General features: G+C 41.0%; 1 protein-coding gene across 7 annotated transcripts in view; it reads right to left on the bottom strand.

Moving 5' to 3' along the window:
- ESRRG (estrogen related receptor gamma) overlaps positions 1 to 18,975 on the bottom strand; it is a 643,230-nt gene that overhangs the window by 171,353 nt on the left and 452,902 nt on the right. For all 7 annotated transcript variants that reach the window (XM_032604485.1, XM_032604480.1, XM_032604500.1 and 4 more), the window contains one exon: positions 3,455 to 3,870. In XM_032604485.1, the coding sequence (XP_032460376.1) occupies positions 3,455 to 3,857 (403 nt within the window). In that variant the 5' untranslated portion in view covers positions 3,858 to 3,870. The remainder of the gene's footprint in view (positions 1 to 3,454; positions 3,871 to 18,975) is intronic.

The raw sequence follows: 18,975 nt of genomic DNA, 5'->3' as shown, positions 1-18,975 counted from the left end.
AGTGAGCACCACGGCGCGATGCCCGCTGATGTAGCTAGCAGGGTAGCAGGGCAGCAGGAGTACCACCCAGCTGCCAGCTACAAGCACAGCCAGGTGGGCAAGCCCAGAGTGCTAATCTGGACAGTGACATGTCTGTCTGCTGCTCAAAGCCCTTGAAAGTTGCTGTCTCCAATATGGAGTAGAACGGAGCACTATACATCAATGCCAAGAATCACCCTGTGAAGCTTTTGGTAGCATTTCAGCATCCTAAGGAAGAATCAGCGATAGAAGTCCAATTGTTCTATTCCAGGGATCGCTCGGTAAGTAACTATTGCACGGCTATTAATAGCTAAGCGATAGGATTTCTTTTTTTTTTTTTTTTAAACAACTGTCAGGAAATGTTTTCACATAGTTGTCCTATCTTTGGCAAACATACTAAGGACCACGTTGTTTCAACCCCCCCCCCCAAAACAAAAAACTTTGGTGTTCCCTCAAAGCAGGAGACATTTATAGGAGGAATTCACTGCAATCCACAACCCTTTGGGAACCAAGCTTTCGTAAAGTGTTGCTAAGCTGAAACTCAGGCCAGCACAGTGCCAGGCCCACAGTAGGTTTTTAGTCAGTATTTGTTGAGTAACTGGGAATGGTTTTTCATATTGAGACCATTTTGCTTACACCAGTGTACACAGTATTTGTTAATTTATCCCCAAACACTCCCTTATCTTTGTGTAGTTAGACCCCGAGCTGTGTAAACTGAGTTCACAGAATCAAATTACTAACAGTTTAAATTTGAGATGCTCTGTAGCATCTGTATTCTAATACTGTTGGACAATGGCTGGTAAGAACCCAAAGATTTGAAGCGTGTTTTCATTCTCAAGTTTTGCAATCTAGTAAGCAGGCTGAAGAGATACTTTCAAATGCCCCAAAGTGAGAGGAAGCTTCGCATACAGATCATCATTGTTCTTATTTACTCACTTTACATGTGATTTTGTATTTCACTTTATCCAGAAGCATTCCTTGAGGTAGGTATTAACGCCTTCAGTTTATAAATGAGAAGAAAGACAAGAAAGGTCCAGTGGATGAAGCATTTTTGTAAGAAAATGCTAATTAAATATGGCTATGATGATCCATTAAATATGAAGATACAGCTATTAAAATATTTAGGTAATTCATACATACTCCACACTAACTTGGCTTGTGTTCTTCCGTTAAAACTATGAAAGGCCGTGAAAAGATTAGGCTGATAGATCCACTCTATTATGTAAGAGTTATGATACCTTGAACAACTGTGCACTTGAACTCTTTAACTGTGTATTCATCAGCCATACATCAAGGAAGTGATTATGTGATAGATGGCACAAAAGCAATGGGAGATGGTACCACCTGTTCCACTAAGGACAATCACTAAGATCTTCAGTGCTACTGGGTGAAAAGACTTGCCTGCCCACATGCTCTTGAAAGGAAAGAGTAGAAGATTACTCTCTGTGCTCATAAAGGGGTTCAGAATCACCTTTTGTTAAAACATTTAGAAGGAGTAGAGTTTAACACACATCATCCCCTTTGCACTTTAAAAGCCAGTAAGCGTGTCACACAATTATTAAACTGATTTCAGTTATGTCCAACAAGGGACCAGTAGATGACAAAGAAGAGTTGTCAGCGGTAAATCAGCAGCAACACGGTAACAGAGCTGTGGTTCTCAAACTAGGGTGAGCATCAGTTACCTGGAGGGCTTGGCAAAGCACAAATTGCTGGGCCCTCCCCCAGGGATTCTGACGGAGGTAATCTGGGATGAAGGATGGGAATCTGCATTTCTAACAAATTCCCTGGTGATACTGATAGCGGCCACACCTTCAGAAGCACTGTCACAGAACACAGCACGGTAGGGTGCAGTGGTTCTTAACCTCGGCTTTAGATGAAGCATTAACTAGGAAGCTTTCATAAATCCCCGCTTGCCCTGGCTGCACCCAAGGCCAATTAATTCTGAATTTGGGGGTATGAGCCTAGGCATCAGTATTTCTTTTTTATGTCTCCAGGTGACTCCAGTGAGCCTGCAAGGTTGAGAACCACTGACATGAGGGAAAACGCACTTATCTCTATAACTGGTTAAGAAGATACATTTTGGGTATTTTTGTTTTGGCCATGCTACGTGGTTTGTGGAATCTCAGTTCCCCAACTAGAGAGTGAACCCAGGCCCTCAGCAGTGAAAGCGTGGAGTCCTAACCACTGGACCGCCAGGACATTCCCAGAAGATACGCTTTGTAAACCACGGAGCAGAGCAGAATAGAATCACTGGTGTGCTGGGGATCCTCAATAAACAATGATTCTTTCCTTCCTCTATTTTCTTCAAAAGTGTATCACAAAGGATCTAAACAAGTGAAAAATAATTTTCTGTAATTATCTATAGCTTTGAAAAGGAGCTGAGTTTTGTATTTGTAGACTCCTATTAAAGGGTCACATACAAATTTTAGTCATGTTTTTCTACATTTTTCAGTGGGAAATAATATTGTTATTTATAAATCCGGAGATCTATAAACATTTGGGTATGTCTTACATATGTTGGAGGCATATTTTATATTTTGGTACAGTTTGGAAGCTTTTTCATACACATTTATTAAAAAGGTGGGGAAAGTACATCCAACCACAGGAAAAGAAGGAAGGGCGTAGAAAATTAAATTTGTTTAGAGAAGTGATTCTCAAAAGTGTAGCTCCTGGACCAGCAACATCGGCATCATCTGAAAATTTGTTAGAAATATAAATTCTCAGACCCCCTACCTGAGACAGGTGTAATGAATCAGAAGCTCTGGGAGTGGGTGATCTGCATTTTCACATGCGCTCCAGGCGGGTTTGATGCACACTCTAGTTTGAAAACCACTGGTCTGAAGTATTTATCATTTTAGCCATACGAAGAACAGAAGAGGTAAAAGCACTATTTATCCAGTGCGCATCGGTTCAGTTGCTATCCAGACCCCCACTGCTCTAATAACAGCTGTGTTCTTTTAAGCTCCACCCAAAGCTTATTATCATTCCATCTTTAGAGCTTGATAGTAAACGTGGAATTGATAGGGAACATATGGGGGTGGGGGGGTGGAGTCTATTCTACAAATCCTCCACTATCAATTTTAACCTATTTCTATTTTGTACTCAGGATAGAATTAAGAATGCACAACTTGGGTTCCCTGGTGGTGCCGTGGTTGGGAGTCTGCCTGCCGATGCAGGGCACACAGGTTCGTGCCCCGGTCCGGGAAGATCCCACATGCCGCGGAGCGGCTGGGCCCATGAGCCATGGCCGCTGAGCCTGCGCGTCCGGACCCTGTGCTCCGCGACGGGAGAGGCCACAACAGTGAGAGGTCTGCGTACCGCAAAAAAAAAAAAAGCACAACTTGACTAACAAGGACTAGAACCACGAAAACCAACCAACCAACCATCACATGAGGCTGGAGGAGGGTGGGTATCGCCAGGTGCAACCCTCACTCACCTTGAATTGTCCTCTTGAAGAATGCCTTGCAGGCTTCACAGGATGCTACCCCATAGTGGTACCCAGACGCGATGTCACCGCACACTAAACACAGTCTCTTGGGCATCGAGTTGAGCATGTATTCGCACTTGGTCTGGGGGTCTTCAACAATGGTGCTGGAGCAGTCATCGTACAGTTTCCGGACAGGCCCACTACCTCCTAGGATAGGAGCAGAAGGGTAGAGAGGTGGCGAGTCAAGTCCGTTCTGATGGCCATTCATGGTTGAACTGTAGCTCCCGCTGGCGTCTGAAGAGCCACCTGGGCTGTGGTGGTTGACGCTGTCCGTCAGGGAGGCCGGGCTGGAGGGTTCCGTCTTGATGAAGGACGAACAGCTGGAATCAATGTGTCGATCTTTGTTTGACATTCTGCAGAGAAGCCTGAGGTTTAGGGAGGTGCAAACAGAGAGAGAAAGAGGAGAGAGTGTCAAACAGAGATACCAAAATAGGTAGAAACAAAGAGAAGGTGAAAAAATAGAGAAAGTGCAAAAAAAGATCGAAAGGAGAAAAAAAAAAAGAGAAGAATTCATACGTTAGACATTGCTCTTTGAGAGTGCTGCCTAAGAACCAAGGACTACACATCATTCTCTAGTCAATATCTCTTGTTCTACAACAAGGCAATCAGCATAAGGGCGTGACAGGGTTACATCAAAGTGCCCAGACAGGCCATAAACAAAAGCTCTAACTGATCCAGTTCCTTTCATTGTACCTTTCTCTTGGAGAACCACTGTCAGTATCTAAATCAACTCTCTAGATTCTAAATGTATCCATGGAAGAGGAGTAATTTGTAAAGTCCACATCACTTCTAAAATTACCCTTATCCTCACTCTACTTTTCTCTTCCATTTTCTGATGTTGCAGTCATTTTATTATGAGCAGAACTAAACTTTTATTGTCAAGGCCGAACAGATGATTCCTCAGCTCTGTAATTACTGTTTGTCAGCACGCTTCCATAAGCATAACTGTGTCTTTTATTGATCTAAGATACACAGGGAATATATCCTCAATCACATTGCCTCTTTAATTAAATTGCTCTATTTCCTAGACATTTAGCGATACAGAAAGACATCAAGGATAAAATGCTAGCCAATATTTAAGGATTATTTCCTAGAGCCCACAAAACAGTGAAATGATCACCAGCACTGATTAATAAACATGTACATGTGTTTACAGGTGTCCGTGTCTGCATGTGCGATTTGCCACTGTTGGAGAGGAATCACTAAAAGCCATTTGAGCCTTCAGTACACCTGTGAATCCATAAACCTGATACTTCATATTCAGCAAAGTAAGGATGTATCAAATTTTGCCCTGAAAAAATGAGATTTGCGATGGCCTCTTTTTCTCCCCTTCCTTTGGTCTTTTAACATCATACCTCCTAAAAGGAAATATGATGAAGCATCTAATCTAACCAACTCTCTCTCTTATCTAGAAGAAACAGACTGCCCCTCTTACTTTGTCAGACCCGTAGGTGATTAAATTTCTGAAGAGGTAATTAGATGAAAAGATATAATTGGTCCCATTTTCTTTCTGGTTCGCCATAGTGCAAAACCCCTTTTAGCCAAGTCTCTAGGAACCTTCTGAGAGCCCACTATAGAAAGGAGAGGTGACAGTTGAGAAACAAACTTAGATAATTGCTTCCGGGTGGAAAGGTGATTTATGGGAATCCCACAGGGTAATGGTCATTCACTCGAATTTGGGGGAGTAGTCACAGGATAACCGAAGGGATGCAATTATCTCTTTCACTATAAATCTAATGATATTTTATCACAAATTTCATGCTCTCCTCCGGGTGCCCCCTTCCCCCACTGTTCTGCTACTTTCAAACGAAGGGAAATATGGTTATTTCCTATCAGGGAATGTTCACTGAACGGTTCCGAGAAGGCGGTCTCAAAAGCAAAGCGTCCAGAGCAAGAGTTTGCCTCTTACCTAGCAGATTTCCCATCGGAAGTTCTGTGCTGCTTTCTAAAGTAAAGCAAACTCAGGATGTGAAGAGAGCAAACAGGAAGGAGAAATCCACAAAAATATCTTCTTGCTTTTGCCCACCCACTTGGGTTGTCCTTTCCTCAAGAGCTTTCTTTTTCAAGAAAGAAAAAATATCCCCCTCCAGCCTGAACCAGGCGTACGCCCCCTCCCGCATCTGCTGCCTTGTCCCGTCACTGTTAATGAGCTCTGTAATTAATAGATCGCTCTCCTTGTCTCCCAGCTTGCACCCTGGGCTAAGCACTTTTCCTCAAGTCAACGTTTGAAAGAAAGCGGGTCGGCACTGACTTACAGCAGCCCTGCAAATTCCTTTTAATTTAAAGCACTTACTCTACCACTTCACTTATTACCTTATAATTACTGGACTGCTCGCACATACATTATGATCTTAGACTACAGTTAGAAGTTATTAGGGTACTAAAACACAGTTGCTCCCCTTTCCTCTCTCTGGCACTGAACTTCTCACAGCCATGACAATTAACTCTTTCGCCATCTGCCTGCGAGGCACCATTTCTTAATCATTTTTTCTTTTTCCCAAGGAGAGTTGCTCTGAGCTGCTTGATCACAAAACTGACCACCCTTTCCCTGGGCCCTGTTTTCTCTCTCTCTCTTTTCTTGGATTGTCTCTGTTCAGTTTTATCCCAATTTTCTTTCCCTCGGGCTTTTTCTCATGGACTTCTAAAATGTGCAGAACTCTTGACTGAGAAACAAGGCGAGGAATCACCCTCCTATTTATGGAAGGGTTATTTGCAAAGTCACCAAATGTTTATGTGTCAAATGCATGTTGTTAAGGTCTTTGAAAAATTGGGTGTCTCCAGCCAGCTGTCTCCTCGAAATTCTCAGCCCCTAACTTTGCAATAATCTGGATGGAAGCAAGAAAATTCAGGAAGTTCAAGTGGTCAGGGAAGCCTTTGGACAGGGGCAATCTCTTCTCCTACACAAGTCTGGCCATTGTAGCTGTAAAGGAAAGTGAACATGCTGGATCAGTGCTGTAGGTTTTACATGTTTCTTCTCAGACATGAACTGCTTCCTTAATGAATAGCTTTTTGCCCAGTGGAAATAATAATAGAGTTGCCATTTATCAGGTGCTTACTACATGTCAGGCGTTGACCTGAGTACTTTACAAATATTACCTCATTTAATCCCCAAGACAACCTTATGAGGGAGGTATTACTCTTTAGGAAACAGAGCCTCAGACATCAAACAATTTCCTGAAAGTCATACAGTTTGGAAGTGTTAGAGTCGGGATTTCAACTCAGGGCTGACTCCAAAGTCCAGTGCGGAAATGTCCTGAAGCCAACAGAGAGTTTTTCAAGGTGTTCACTCATGTTTTTGAAATAGCCAAGCAAAGAGGGGTAGTGCTAGCACACACAGAGGCTCTATGACATTCACACTCACCCATGAGTGGAAAAGTGGCTGAAGAAGCCACCACGCTGGCTACAAGGCTACCCTGTTGAGTCACCCTCCCCAGGGTCCGGAGTGACACCAAAACAGACTCTGAAAGAACACAGTTGTCTCCTAATTACTGCTTAACTCGTTACACTGAACGTTTCCTAGATACCATTACATTATACCCTAAAACTACAGTGGGTCTTAATTCTCCCCCTCTCTGTCTCTGAAATTCTACAGCTCTATTATTGAAGCCTGAGATATTCACAACTATCTATAAATTCAATTGTCAGCTGGTGGGTTTTATTCTAGACTTCACTTCAACCTAAAATTAGAGGCACTAAAATTCACATTAACTCTAAGAGGAATGTAGTGAATAAGACTTTATTTCAAAAGAACACCTTTTTGTCAGAAAGAGCCATTTTCAAGATGATGGCTTTATCCGGAGCCAAAGAGAGTAAGACCAATTCCACATTGTGCTGTTAACGCAGAAATTTTAGGTCACGTTGGATTAATAAAAAGCTAAATTTAGTTAAGAATTACGAATAGAAATAACATGTGTTGGAAAAATGTGGGAAATATTTATTTTAAAGGCTACGTAGAGTTGTTTTTATTTTTTTATTTTAAGAGAAATGATGGGAGACACAAGGGAAAAAGAGAAGCAACTTTCTAAACATCTTCTCTGAGTGGACACCCTGAGAATAAACTGGAGGGAGAAATAACCATGTCAAGAATAACGTTTATTTTCCATATAAGAAACTAAATTTGAGGGATATAACAGCCTTTCAGAGGCCAGAGACATTGCAGTGCTTTAGAAAGTATTTTCAATACAGTTTGAGGTATAGTCTTCTGTATTCTATATATATTCTATATATGTTCTATTATATATATTATACATATATACATATATATATACATTTATATATAAATTCTGATGATCCTGCTTCAACATAGGAACTTCTTGCCCAGCCTTCCCTAAGGGTTAGCAAGAGTAAAATTTATCTTTGGTGTTAGATACTCATGATCAGGCAAATAAAGCTTCTTGGTTGCTGGACTATTTAAAAATGTAATTTTTGACAGTTGATTAATTGTACGTACAGGTGTTCATGTATAGGGAGAAAGTGACAGACAAAAAGAATAAGAATCAATTAAAGTTGCTGCTGGAGGGGAAAACAAGATAATCTGTAAGTTAATATTCCATTTATATTATAATTATCAAGCTTGTTTTCAGAGAGGCTACCTAGATCCAGGTAAATGTGTGACTGTGAGTGAATTGCTGTGAATTTCTGGGCAATGTGTAAGTGTCCAGAGTGGTCTACATTTCCCAGAAGGGACTTAAGCCTACGTTCCATAGGCTTATATATGATTAAATATTATTAATCCTTTCACCAAACTATTGGGTTGGCCAACGTTCGTTCGGTTAGTGAATACGTTGTTCAACATTTCTTCGTGAAAGTTAAAAATGTGTCTTTTAGTTTCACCTCAACCCGAACGAACGTTTTGGCCAACCCAATAAAAGTTCGTAATACGCAGCTGCATTTCACCTTTTGAATTTTATACCAAACCTGAGTTCATTTGCTACTTTATTTCCCTCCTAAAAAAAGTGGTGCATCAATGCAACACACGTGTACAGGTCTTCTTTGGCCTTCCTGATTTTAACACCAAGGCAAGATTGTTTTGAAATTTTATTATACCGATTTCAGTGACAGACACCTAAATAGGCTAAATAAGTGACAACTCAACAACTCACTAGTTAATTTTCTTCCTTATCATCCTTAAGGGCCAGAAAAGGTACCCATCATCATTATAAATTCCAAACACTTTATCAATTTATATCTCAAATTTTTACATAACAACAACGGAACCAGCAAACCTGCGAGTTTACAAATATGAGAAGAGAGAGAGAGAGAGAAATAAGAAGACAGAATCCTTAGTTCTCTCACTGAATCAGAGAACTTCAGGGCTGGAAAGGAAGGTTATCAAAAGTCCTACTGCTCATAACTTAACCTATCCAAAATAGGAAGGAAGCTATAAGGATTGGTCGGTTTTCTACCTGCCGAAATCACCAGATTGAATATTTAAGTATTTTTGTTTCAAAAAACAAGAAGCTTTTATTAGCCTACAGGTTTTGGGTTTTGTTTTAATGCTTTTAGAAGAAAACCTCCGAGACTAAGGCAGCGGCTCCCCGAGGCCCAGGCTTCAAAGCTCATGACCCCAGCAGCCCCGCTGGCAGTCTGAGTTACAACTCCAAGCACGCCACTTTACAATGAGCTTTTTTTTTTTTTCTCTCCTGCTTCAACTAATTGCACTCTCGTAAAGTGGCAAAATGTGAATCACTTAGTAACAAAATGGGCACCAGCTGCTATTGTCAAAGAATGGTGATGCTGAAGAAAGAGAAAGCAACCGAATGAAGTGTCATGTCAGAAATCAACGGTGCAACGTGTGATTTGAGAAAACATGACTACTTTACAGAGACAGGGTGTCATTATGGCATCACAGTAATACGCTGCTTTGACAACTGCTGGGTCTAACATATCATCATTGCATTAAGGTACACTGGCTTAGTTGGGGAAGGAAGAGAGAGGATTTTTTCTTTTAATAAGAAATATCTTCAGGTCTGCCTGGTTAACCTAACAGAAGGAGACCATTAATTGTAAAGAAGGAATTGTAAATCCTGACCCACACGCCAGAAAGATGAAAACACATGCACACATATGCACACACACTTAGATATTATTTTAGGTCTTCTTTAATAAACGTGGAGGCCCATCTAATGGAACAGAGGTCTGCATAACACGATCACAGTGATTTAGTGATGCCGCTTCTTGATTCTTTGAACAAATAACTTGTGCGTATAGTCTAAAAGACTCTTTGCAACTTACTCTGTCAAGAACCAGAGTAAGCAAACAGCTCCCCACAAAGCTGATGCTTGAGTTGTTGACAAGAGATGTAGCTAAGTTGTGTGGGAAGCAGGGACCAGCTCCTTCAAGTAACAAATCGGAGCCTCTATGTAAGCTGAACGCTTTCCCAGTTCTGTCAAGGGCCACGTGTGCTACACTAAGCAAAGAAGTTTAGGACAAATAAAAACAGGACACTTGGAACTCATTTCTGGCCAGTCGTTGAAAGCACCCCAGGAATATAATTTCATACCTAGGGCTAAACCATGACCAGGAAGGACCTTGCTGAAACCCTATCTGCTTTTAGGGCTCCAGTGTTCAATTCTGCTCTGAAATTAGGTTGGTCGATTATCCTGATTTAATCACTGAAATCTCATGTCCTGGGACTTCCTTAGTCCAGACAACCCGGGATGGTTGGCCATCCAATCGGATATAGAGAAAGACCTATAAAACCTTGTGCCTCTCCTCCTGCTGTTGTCCCTAAAACAAAGGAAGGGAAATGGATTCCATTCCTTTTCAGCAAAGAGAAGTGCACTGTTCACACTGGGGGTGTTCTAAGGGTACGGGTTAGAAAGTGCCTGCATCCTTTCTTACTGTGCCATTCCAGCCAGAGGCCACTGCCCAGCGCCTTGTTAAGTTATCCAGACTATTTTAGATGTTGGCAATTGTAATTGCTTCAGTTTGCATTACCAGGTGATTTCTGATGCTTCCTGGTTGATAAACTTTATTAATGGGAAAAGAAATGGTCCTGTGATATCACAATTACAGTTGTTGACAGTTTCTGTATTGAAGGATTTGATCTGATGCAGGAGCGTTTACTAGTGTAATTCTTCCTTAGCTTGTTTTCTTGGACCTATGTCAATCTGGGGGTGCGCATCCCTTGTTTATAGCTCTAAATACAGTAAGCGAGCTACTGGCAAATCAATAAGACTGTTAAATGCATAATAATACTGGGTAATTGCATACATGATGTTTTGCATAATTAACTGTCTGAGCTTTTCTTTAATATAATGGGCTCTCACGTAATATAGAGCAGCTATAAGTCTATAAAATATACACAGTTTATATGAACCATGATTCTGCTTAAAACTCTGGCTAATCACCTACATTGGCTTTGAAGGGAGAGCTCTCCTCCACTGCCAAGTCCAAATCAATTCTTATGACATTACTTTACAACTAACATGATATTTAACTGATGATGGCTATTAGCTATTACACAGATTGCATGCAAGGACTGTAGCAGTAGGGGAAAAAAATACCATTCAGTTTAAACAAACTTCTGTCATGTAATCAATATTACTGAGGCAAATTAAGTGTTTTAACAAGTGTGTATATTTGCCTTAATGCAGCTTAATTAACTATATCCTCACACCTGCCCAAGTCCAGGACACCTATGGATATTAGAAGACAACGTCAAGAACTGTCTAGTCAGCAACTCAGATGCACAAGGGATGCAAAAAAAGCATTTTATCTCCAATCCCTAAGGAGCGTTCTTTCCTCACACAAGTTACTCCCCTGGGACCAAAAGCCAGAGGCCCAGAAGGGCTTTAGAATCACGTGCTCTACATCTTGATGTAGGATATGTCCAGGTGTTGACCGGATCACTATCTCCAGGGTAGAGTGAAACAGCCCTGGGCACAAGGTGGGGACCCTGCCAGAAAAAAAAGGTTAGTATGGGGTAAAAAAACTACCTAAGATAAATCATCAAAATGAAGCTTAGGATATATGCTGAATGTAACATTTATTCAGTCTTAGAGATTTACTATGCCATGAGCAGACCTCCTCTGCAGTAAGCTTTCTAGAGAAAAGAAACAGTCTCCTCCTTCTACAAATCTCTGGTCTTTCAAACAGAAATATGGATCAATAAAGTTTGCTTGTGTTCAGACAACTCTGTTTTCAAGCAGTCAAGGAGCACACGGAAGAGAAAAAGCCGACACAACAGCGGGGGGACTGACAGCTAAACGAAGACCTTCTAAAGGCATCTCGCTAGAGGAGAAATAAACAGACATTCAACTCATAGAAAGTCTATGCACTGATCTTTACAAATTAAAAATCGAATATAGATGCTTTACACACACACTCCAGTGATGGAGTTCACAAATCAAATCCAGGTCAATGAAAACTCAGGCTGCCTGAATCTCCCTTTCCTATTCTCTTTGCTACGCTGGAAGAGGAAATAAGAATGCTATCAAGAGTTGATGTAAGGATATTGAGATCATAATACTGATGTCACCCATTACTCATTAAGAAAATGTTTTGCAAAAGCAATTACAATGACCAATAAGCCAGCTGCCTCCATAGAGACAGGCCAGTTCCTCTGGAGTGGAACTCTGAAACACTCCCGGAAACTGGGTGAATCACAGTGGGGAGAAAGCTGAGACGCTGAGGAGGAATCACTGTTGAAATAAATAAGCATAAATAAAATGCTTCGAGCATTTTGGAACATTTCTATGTTAGAGGGAGATTCATAGTACCACCAGATAATAAACCACATCTTCCCCTGTTGGACAGTGGTTAAACTATATTTATACTTTTAACTTAATAGCTTAGTTTGCAGTAGTTAACATCTGGATGCAAAAGCAGCTGGTCTGGGGGTGATCTATGATAGCAGAGGTTACCATGATATTCTGTTGGTATTAGGTGTTGTTCAGCTGAAGTAGGAGAGTTGGGGGGAGGTGTGGGGGAGGGGAAATCAGCTAATTATTAATCCTAAGACTCCTTCCTCTGTCTTCTTCCTTTAAAAGAAAACATTTCATTGAGCTAGTTGCCTGAAGAGAAGGTGAAGCTAAAACACCCAAGCCACTACTTGCGGGCAATGAAAAATAACATATATATACGCATGTATTTAATTCAAGCCATGGAAATGACGAAGGATTTGTTCTGCAGCATTATGGGTATTGTAAAAGAGATTATTCAGCAGTGAGACACCATCCAGCGAAGACAATAGAAGCCACCGAGAGGCCAGGATTTCAGATAGGAAGGATTCGCTTGTGGTTTGTCATTCAAAGGTCCAAAGATAAACGCACAGAGAAAAATTTCTGAATCTTAGTCTCAATTCTGAGTAGGACAGGGCTTCCCTGGTGGCGCAGTGGTTGAGAGTCCGCCTGCCGATGCAGGGGACACGGGTTCGTGCCCGGGTCCGGGAAGATCCCACGTGCCGCGGAGCGGCTGGGCCCGTGAGCCATGGCCGCTGAGCCTGCGCGTCCGGAGCCTGTGCTCCGCAACGGGAGAGGCCACAACAGTGAGAGGCCCGCGTACCGCAGAAAAAGAAAAAAAAGTAGGACACCAGGGTTCCCACACCTTGTCTGCCTTCTCCTTCATTTCTCAGCAAACTGTGTCTTCTTGCAGCGCTAGAGGGAGGAGCGCTGTGGTTCCAGCTGGGGTCTCAGTGCTATGTGACTGGAGGCAGGCCTCTACCGCACTCTGACCCTCATCCTGCCTTGTCACATGGCAGGATGAGCCCACGTGCTTTCTAAAATAACTGCTGCCATTAAAAAAACACAATTATACTGGGTTGGCCTGTAAAAACCCAAACGAACTTTTTGGCCAACACAAGATTTTACCCAAATAAAACCCACGCTGGCTTGTGACTCAGATGAGACTGAGAGCAAGGGCTACTGCATGAAAGCACACTTCCCGAACTTCCTTTTGTTTCCTTGGCTGCTACTGCACTTAGCCAAGCTTCACGGTTAGGGCAGTGCACGTGTTTGTGTGTGTGTGTGTGTGTGTGTGTGTGTGTGCCCACGCGTGTGCACGCGCGCATACGCGCATGTACGTGCTTCAGGAGAAAGAAAAAGTACGTAGCCAACAACCTGCTACATAACAATGCAACCACAGCAACTACAGTCAACTGAGGAATCCTTCCCAGCGGGTGACCAAAGGCCAAATAGTGCCATGATCATCTGGTGGGATCCAGGGAGCAGAACTCTTGGTTTTTTCCTAGAAATGGCTCTCTTTTTGCTCATTACGTTTTTGGTGGGAGGCGTTGGCGGAATGGGCAATTCTCTGCAATCAGTGTTTAAGTGAATGTTTGTCCCAGTGTGTGACACCACGCTGTCAGCAAGCAGCGGGGAGTCCTTGAGTTGTTACTACATTTGATTTGACTGCCAGTAGGAAGCTTCATTTCTACCGACTGTTAGTTGCTCGCTCAAAGAATCTTTGTTTCTGGAGTGACTTTTTTCCCTCCTCTCTTCTATTTCCTTTTCCTTGATAGGTTGTGTACCCAAATGCCACGTGGATGTGTCAGAGGCAGCTTTAGTTCTTTTCTCCCGAGCTGGTCAGACCTGAGGGCCTGGCTGTAAAGAGTCCACCCAGTGTGTTCGGAATTTCTAGTCTCTCACTTAGATTCTCTGAACTTTAATTCACATTTCCTAGATCCTCACCAGGTCAACACAGACGCAAACCGGTTCGGCCACGTTGTGGTCACATGATTTACTTGGTGGGGTTTATTTCAGCTGATGGAGCAGACATTTCTGCAGCTCTTATCAGCCAAAAAGAAAAAAAAAAAAAAGCCTTGTCACTCACCTTTCCATGCAATTTTGTTGAAATAACTGCTCTTTGGGTGACTGCTTCCAATACCTCTAAAATTTTTTCTGATTTGATAACTTTACTACTTCCCATGAAAGCCTTTCTCTTTCCAAATGATGATTTTTGGTAATTAGGATTCTCAGATAGTGCCTCTGATAAGAACTTCTGACAGTGAAAAGCATCTTTAGAAACAACAAAAGCATAGGCATGAGTAAAAACGGTGGGGAAATAAAGAGAAGGAAAAATCCCTCAGAGATATTATGAAAATTCAGGCTGAATGGAAAATTAATTAACACTAAAGAGCTAAAACTGTAATTATGAAAAATTTCATTAAGGAGAGGCAGGTGAGTCTGCTTTTCTAAATATGACAAGGTGCTGCATAAAAATAAAGTAGAAGCGGGTTTTGGGGAGTGGAGCACGAAAGTCATGTCTTTAACCAGATCAAATTCTCGAAATTGGCTGTCAAGACGGGATTGTTGTGATTTATACCCGTCTATCAAGTGCGCGAACGGAGAGACTGAGAGAACAGAAACAAGCTGCTGTCGCTTCCATTCGCAAAGAACCTTTAATTTCCACAGCACCATCTGTTACCAAATCTAATTCACATTCCCCCCTAATCTGGTTTAGTTCCATAATACTAATTCTTCCCCAACCCCTAGGAACACAAACCACCACCAAAAAAAAAAAAAAAAAAAAAAAAAAGGCTTTGGTTCTTGGTGAGTGAGAAATTGAATATTACAGAGTTAAGGTGTAAAGGCTCTGGTGACTTAAGTGAAGCATACTCTTCTCCATTAAAATGTCTTCCTGGCAAAGGGATTTGTTTTCAACCAATGCAGAGATATGAAACTGTTCATATTTGGGATAAAAAAAAAAATGCTGATATAAAAGTAGGCCGGGGACATGAAAGCAGAGGTTGTCATAAAATACAATTGTCAAGTTCAGTCACTTTCAGAACTGGCTATAAAATCACTTTGTCATGGTTTTCACATAGAGAAAGCCTGAAACTGTATTTTTGTTAAGGAAACTGAGAGTGATGTATAAATTCAGAAAAAGTAGAGAAGACTGGGCAGGGGCGGGGAGGGGAAGCTGGGGGGAAACCTAGGAGGAAATGAGAATGGAAAAAAATCATATATAATTTAAAATAAAGGGATGTATATAGGTAAACACACATCCATCTCTCCCAGTCCGAGATTCTATTAGCACATAGTTTTGATTCAACATCACTTCTGCTCTTAGCCAATATAATAACTGGCATTCACAATAATGAAGCTGTGGGGCTATAAAATTATCAAGTGCTTTCTGCATCAGAGAAAGATTAAACTACACTCAGTAAAGATTTACTGCTAAGTGTATTTCATTGCTTTCTAACTCTGTGAAAATTTGTTATCTCTAAAGGCAATAGTACATAAAGATCCACAGGCATACATTACAAAATGAAAAAAGCCATTGTTTGAATCCTAGGATGAGAAGTGTTGATTACACGTTTAGTCAACTAGCTTACTACCTAATTCTTCTATGAACATTAGAAGCATTACCCTTTTGATCTCTAGCCCAGTCACATAGAACACTAGCTGGGTTACAGGATATCAACCCCTCAATGTCAGTAAGTCACTGGAGAGGTTATGATCAAAATATTTATTTTCACGATAGACATGATCATCACCCATAAATACATTTTTTTGTAGAAAAGACTTTAACTTGTAAAGTCCATCACCGAACTGGTAGTATCTTTATACCCAATTTAAATAATCCTAAATCTGTTATATAAAGATGTACATTTTCAGGAAAGAATCTCTCATTTTACTGATATAATCCTCTAACTAGGTAGACAGATATTTTCAACTATTAGCAATAATAAGAGCCTGCTTTTTAAGAGACATGGTAGATTATGAAAGAAGATAAGTCGTTCAGGACATTGTAACAAACAAGAAAACTGGAGATGAGAATAAATATGCTTATACACACACATGAGCATATATATATACACATGTGCTATAGAAACATCAGTGGGTGTCATACACACATATCAGTGATTAGAGATTCTAAAAATGGTAAAATATAAAATAACACTTAATATTTTCAATATTCATTAAGCAATATGCTAATTCTGATATCCCTAAATCATACACAGTAATTTGTACTGCATAATTTTTAGAGTTTCTATTACAACTGCAAATTAAAGAGAAAATTTTGTTTTCTTCACACTCCTAAAAATGGCTAACGTTCCCAACACTGACAACACCAAATGCTGGTGAGGGTGTGGTGCAACCAGAACTCGCATACATTGCTGGCAGGGTATAAAATGGTCCAACATTTTTAGAAAAACAGTTTGGAAGTTTCTTATGAAATTAAACGGATACTTACTACGTCACAACAATCCACTCTTAGATATTTACTAAGAATGAAAACATATGTCCACAAAAAGAACGATACACAAATGTGTATCATCGCTTATTCAATGGCCCTAAGCTGAAAACAAATCAAATGTCCATCACTGATGAATAGAAAAACAAATTGTTATCATATAATGGAATTATAAAATTATACATATGTATGTATATACGTTTGTGTGTGTGTGTATATATATGTGTGTGTGTGTATATATATATATATATCCTGGTCAACAATAAAAATGAAACAAACTGTGATCGTCCACATACAATATCAGAGATACTCTGGTGAGCAATAACTAGGTAGATACAAGAGTGCTTACTCCAAGATTCTGTTTATGTGAAGATCTAAAACAGGCAAAACTGATGTGTAGGGACAGAAATCACCAGTGGTTGTCTGGACCAAAGGGTGGGGAATGGCTAAAGGGGGACATTAAGGAAATTTTTCCCACTAACATTTTTTTTTTTTTTTTTTTGCAGTACGCAGGCCTCTCACTGTTGTGGCCTCTCCCGTTGCGGAGCATAGGCTCTGGACGCGCAGGCTCAGCGGCCATGGCTCACGGGCCCAGCCGCTCCGCGGCATGTGGGATCTTCCCGGACCGGGGCACGAACCCGTGTCCCCTGCAAAGGCAGGCGGACTCTCAACCACTGCACCACCAGGGAAGCCCTAACACTTTCTACTTTGTTTATACTTATGTCTAAGCCATATTTTTGTATGTGTTATATGGATCACTTTTGTCAAAACTCATCTAACCATGCATGGAAAATATGTGTTTTGTTATATGTGAATTTTATTGATAAAATTGATCTAAAGAGAAAATTTTGAACAATAAGTTTAAACATAATGGGAGTTCCCTGGCGGTCCAGTGATTAGGACTCTGCACTCTCACTGCTGAGGGCCTGGGTTCAATCCCTAGTCAGGGAACTAAGATTCCACAAGCCACGCGGTGCGGCCTCCCCCCAAAAAAGTTAAACATAATAACTTTATATTACTAGAAGTTTCTATCGATTCCTATGCCTTGTACCAGGTCTTAAATAGCCAGACCTAGAAAACTCTTCATCAACATCTAGCTGTACTTCTGATTTACACACAAGGACCCAGGGGATCTGGGAAGAGAGACAGATGACTTATTCAAGGACACCCAGAATTAGAGGCAGAACTCAGTCCAAATTCCAGCTTTCCACCTCTGAGGCCAGACCTTTTTCTAACCTATTAACGGGACAAAGGATGAAATCAAGATGAGGCCCGTAGTGCATAATATTCTACTGATCTGAATGATGAACATCCCTCTGTATTCTGTTTTTAAAAACATGAAATATGTGTTACTGTAAACACCAAATAATTCCGTGCCTCCATGTGCACATTCGGGAAGTAAAGAAAGCAAACCTGACTCCATTCCTCATTTTCTTCATCTAAACATGGCGCATGATAGAATGGCTTTAGTAAATAGGCAATACGTGAGCAGCGATGTGGTCACGTGTCACTGTAAGTAATGCACGGTGGGCTTTTAAACTTTTTTGGTTTGCTTCGGTTTTGTGTTTGGAATAAGGATGTAGATATTATGGGAGACAGAATACGGAAACAGGATTTAAAAACGTGGAAATCGGAAAAAGAGGAGAATCACCTGATTTTTAAAAATACGATTTAGATGTCAGTATGAACCCAATAAAAATGTGTCAGGGGAAAAGTACAATATATAAAACCTCAGTTGGTACATTTCAAAAGAAATGTATAATTCTAAAGGAGCTTCCAGGAAAGAAAACTTGCAGAGTAACTTCAATCAACTTAAAAATTATTTCATCACCAATGTACCAGCTGCTTCTCAAGTAGGAAGACGGGATGGTGTTCCTTAGCAGGAAAGGAAATAAATCACAGAGCACATTTCTTTCCCTCCTTTAACTTTCATACACATGAAGGTTACAGCATTCAGTACTTCGCTAAGGAGAGATGACATGATTATATAGCTAATTCATGTTTTCCTGAAAAGAGGATTCTGCAGAATAATAAAACTGTGCACATTCCTGAAGACAAATCTAGCCAAGCTTACAATCTCTCTCTTTCAATGGCTCCACAACACTCTACAGGTCGACAACCAAGCCCCTTAGCCAAGGAGTCCGGACCTTGCCCTCACTGGCTGGCCATCCTCTCTGACCCCAAATATCACTTCTCCCCGCCTTGTACCTCGTATATATACAATGCTTGCCAGCTTGTAATTCCTCCTACCAACCAGCTTTCCCTTCTCTCTGGAATGCATCTCGCTTTCCCTGTCCCCCTAACAATAAGCCATTTCCTATCCATTAGTA

Source organism: Phocoena sinus, chromosome 1 (assembly GCF_008692025.1).
Source record: "Phocoena sinus isolate mPhoSin1 chromosome 1, mPhoSin1.pri, whole genome shotgun sequence".
Taxonomy (NCBI): Eukaryota; Metazoa; Chordata; class Mammalia; order Artiodactyla; family Phocoenidae; genus Phocoena; species Phocoena sinus.
The sequence above is the reverse complement of the archived record's forward strand: the minus strand, read 5'-3'. Positions and strand labels throughout refer to the sequence as shown.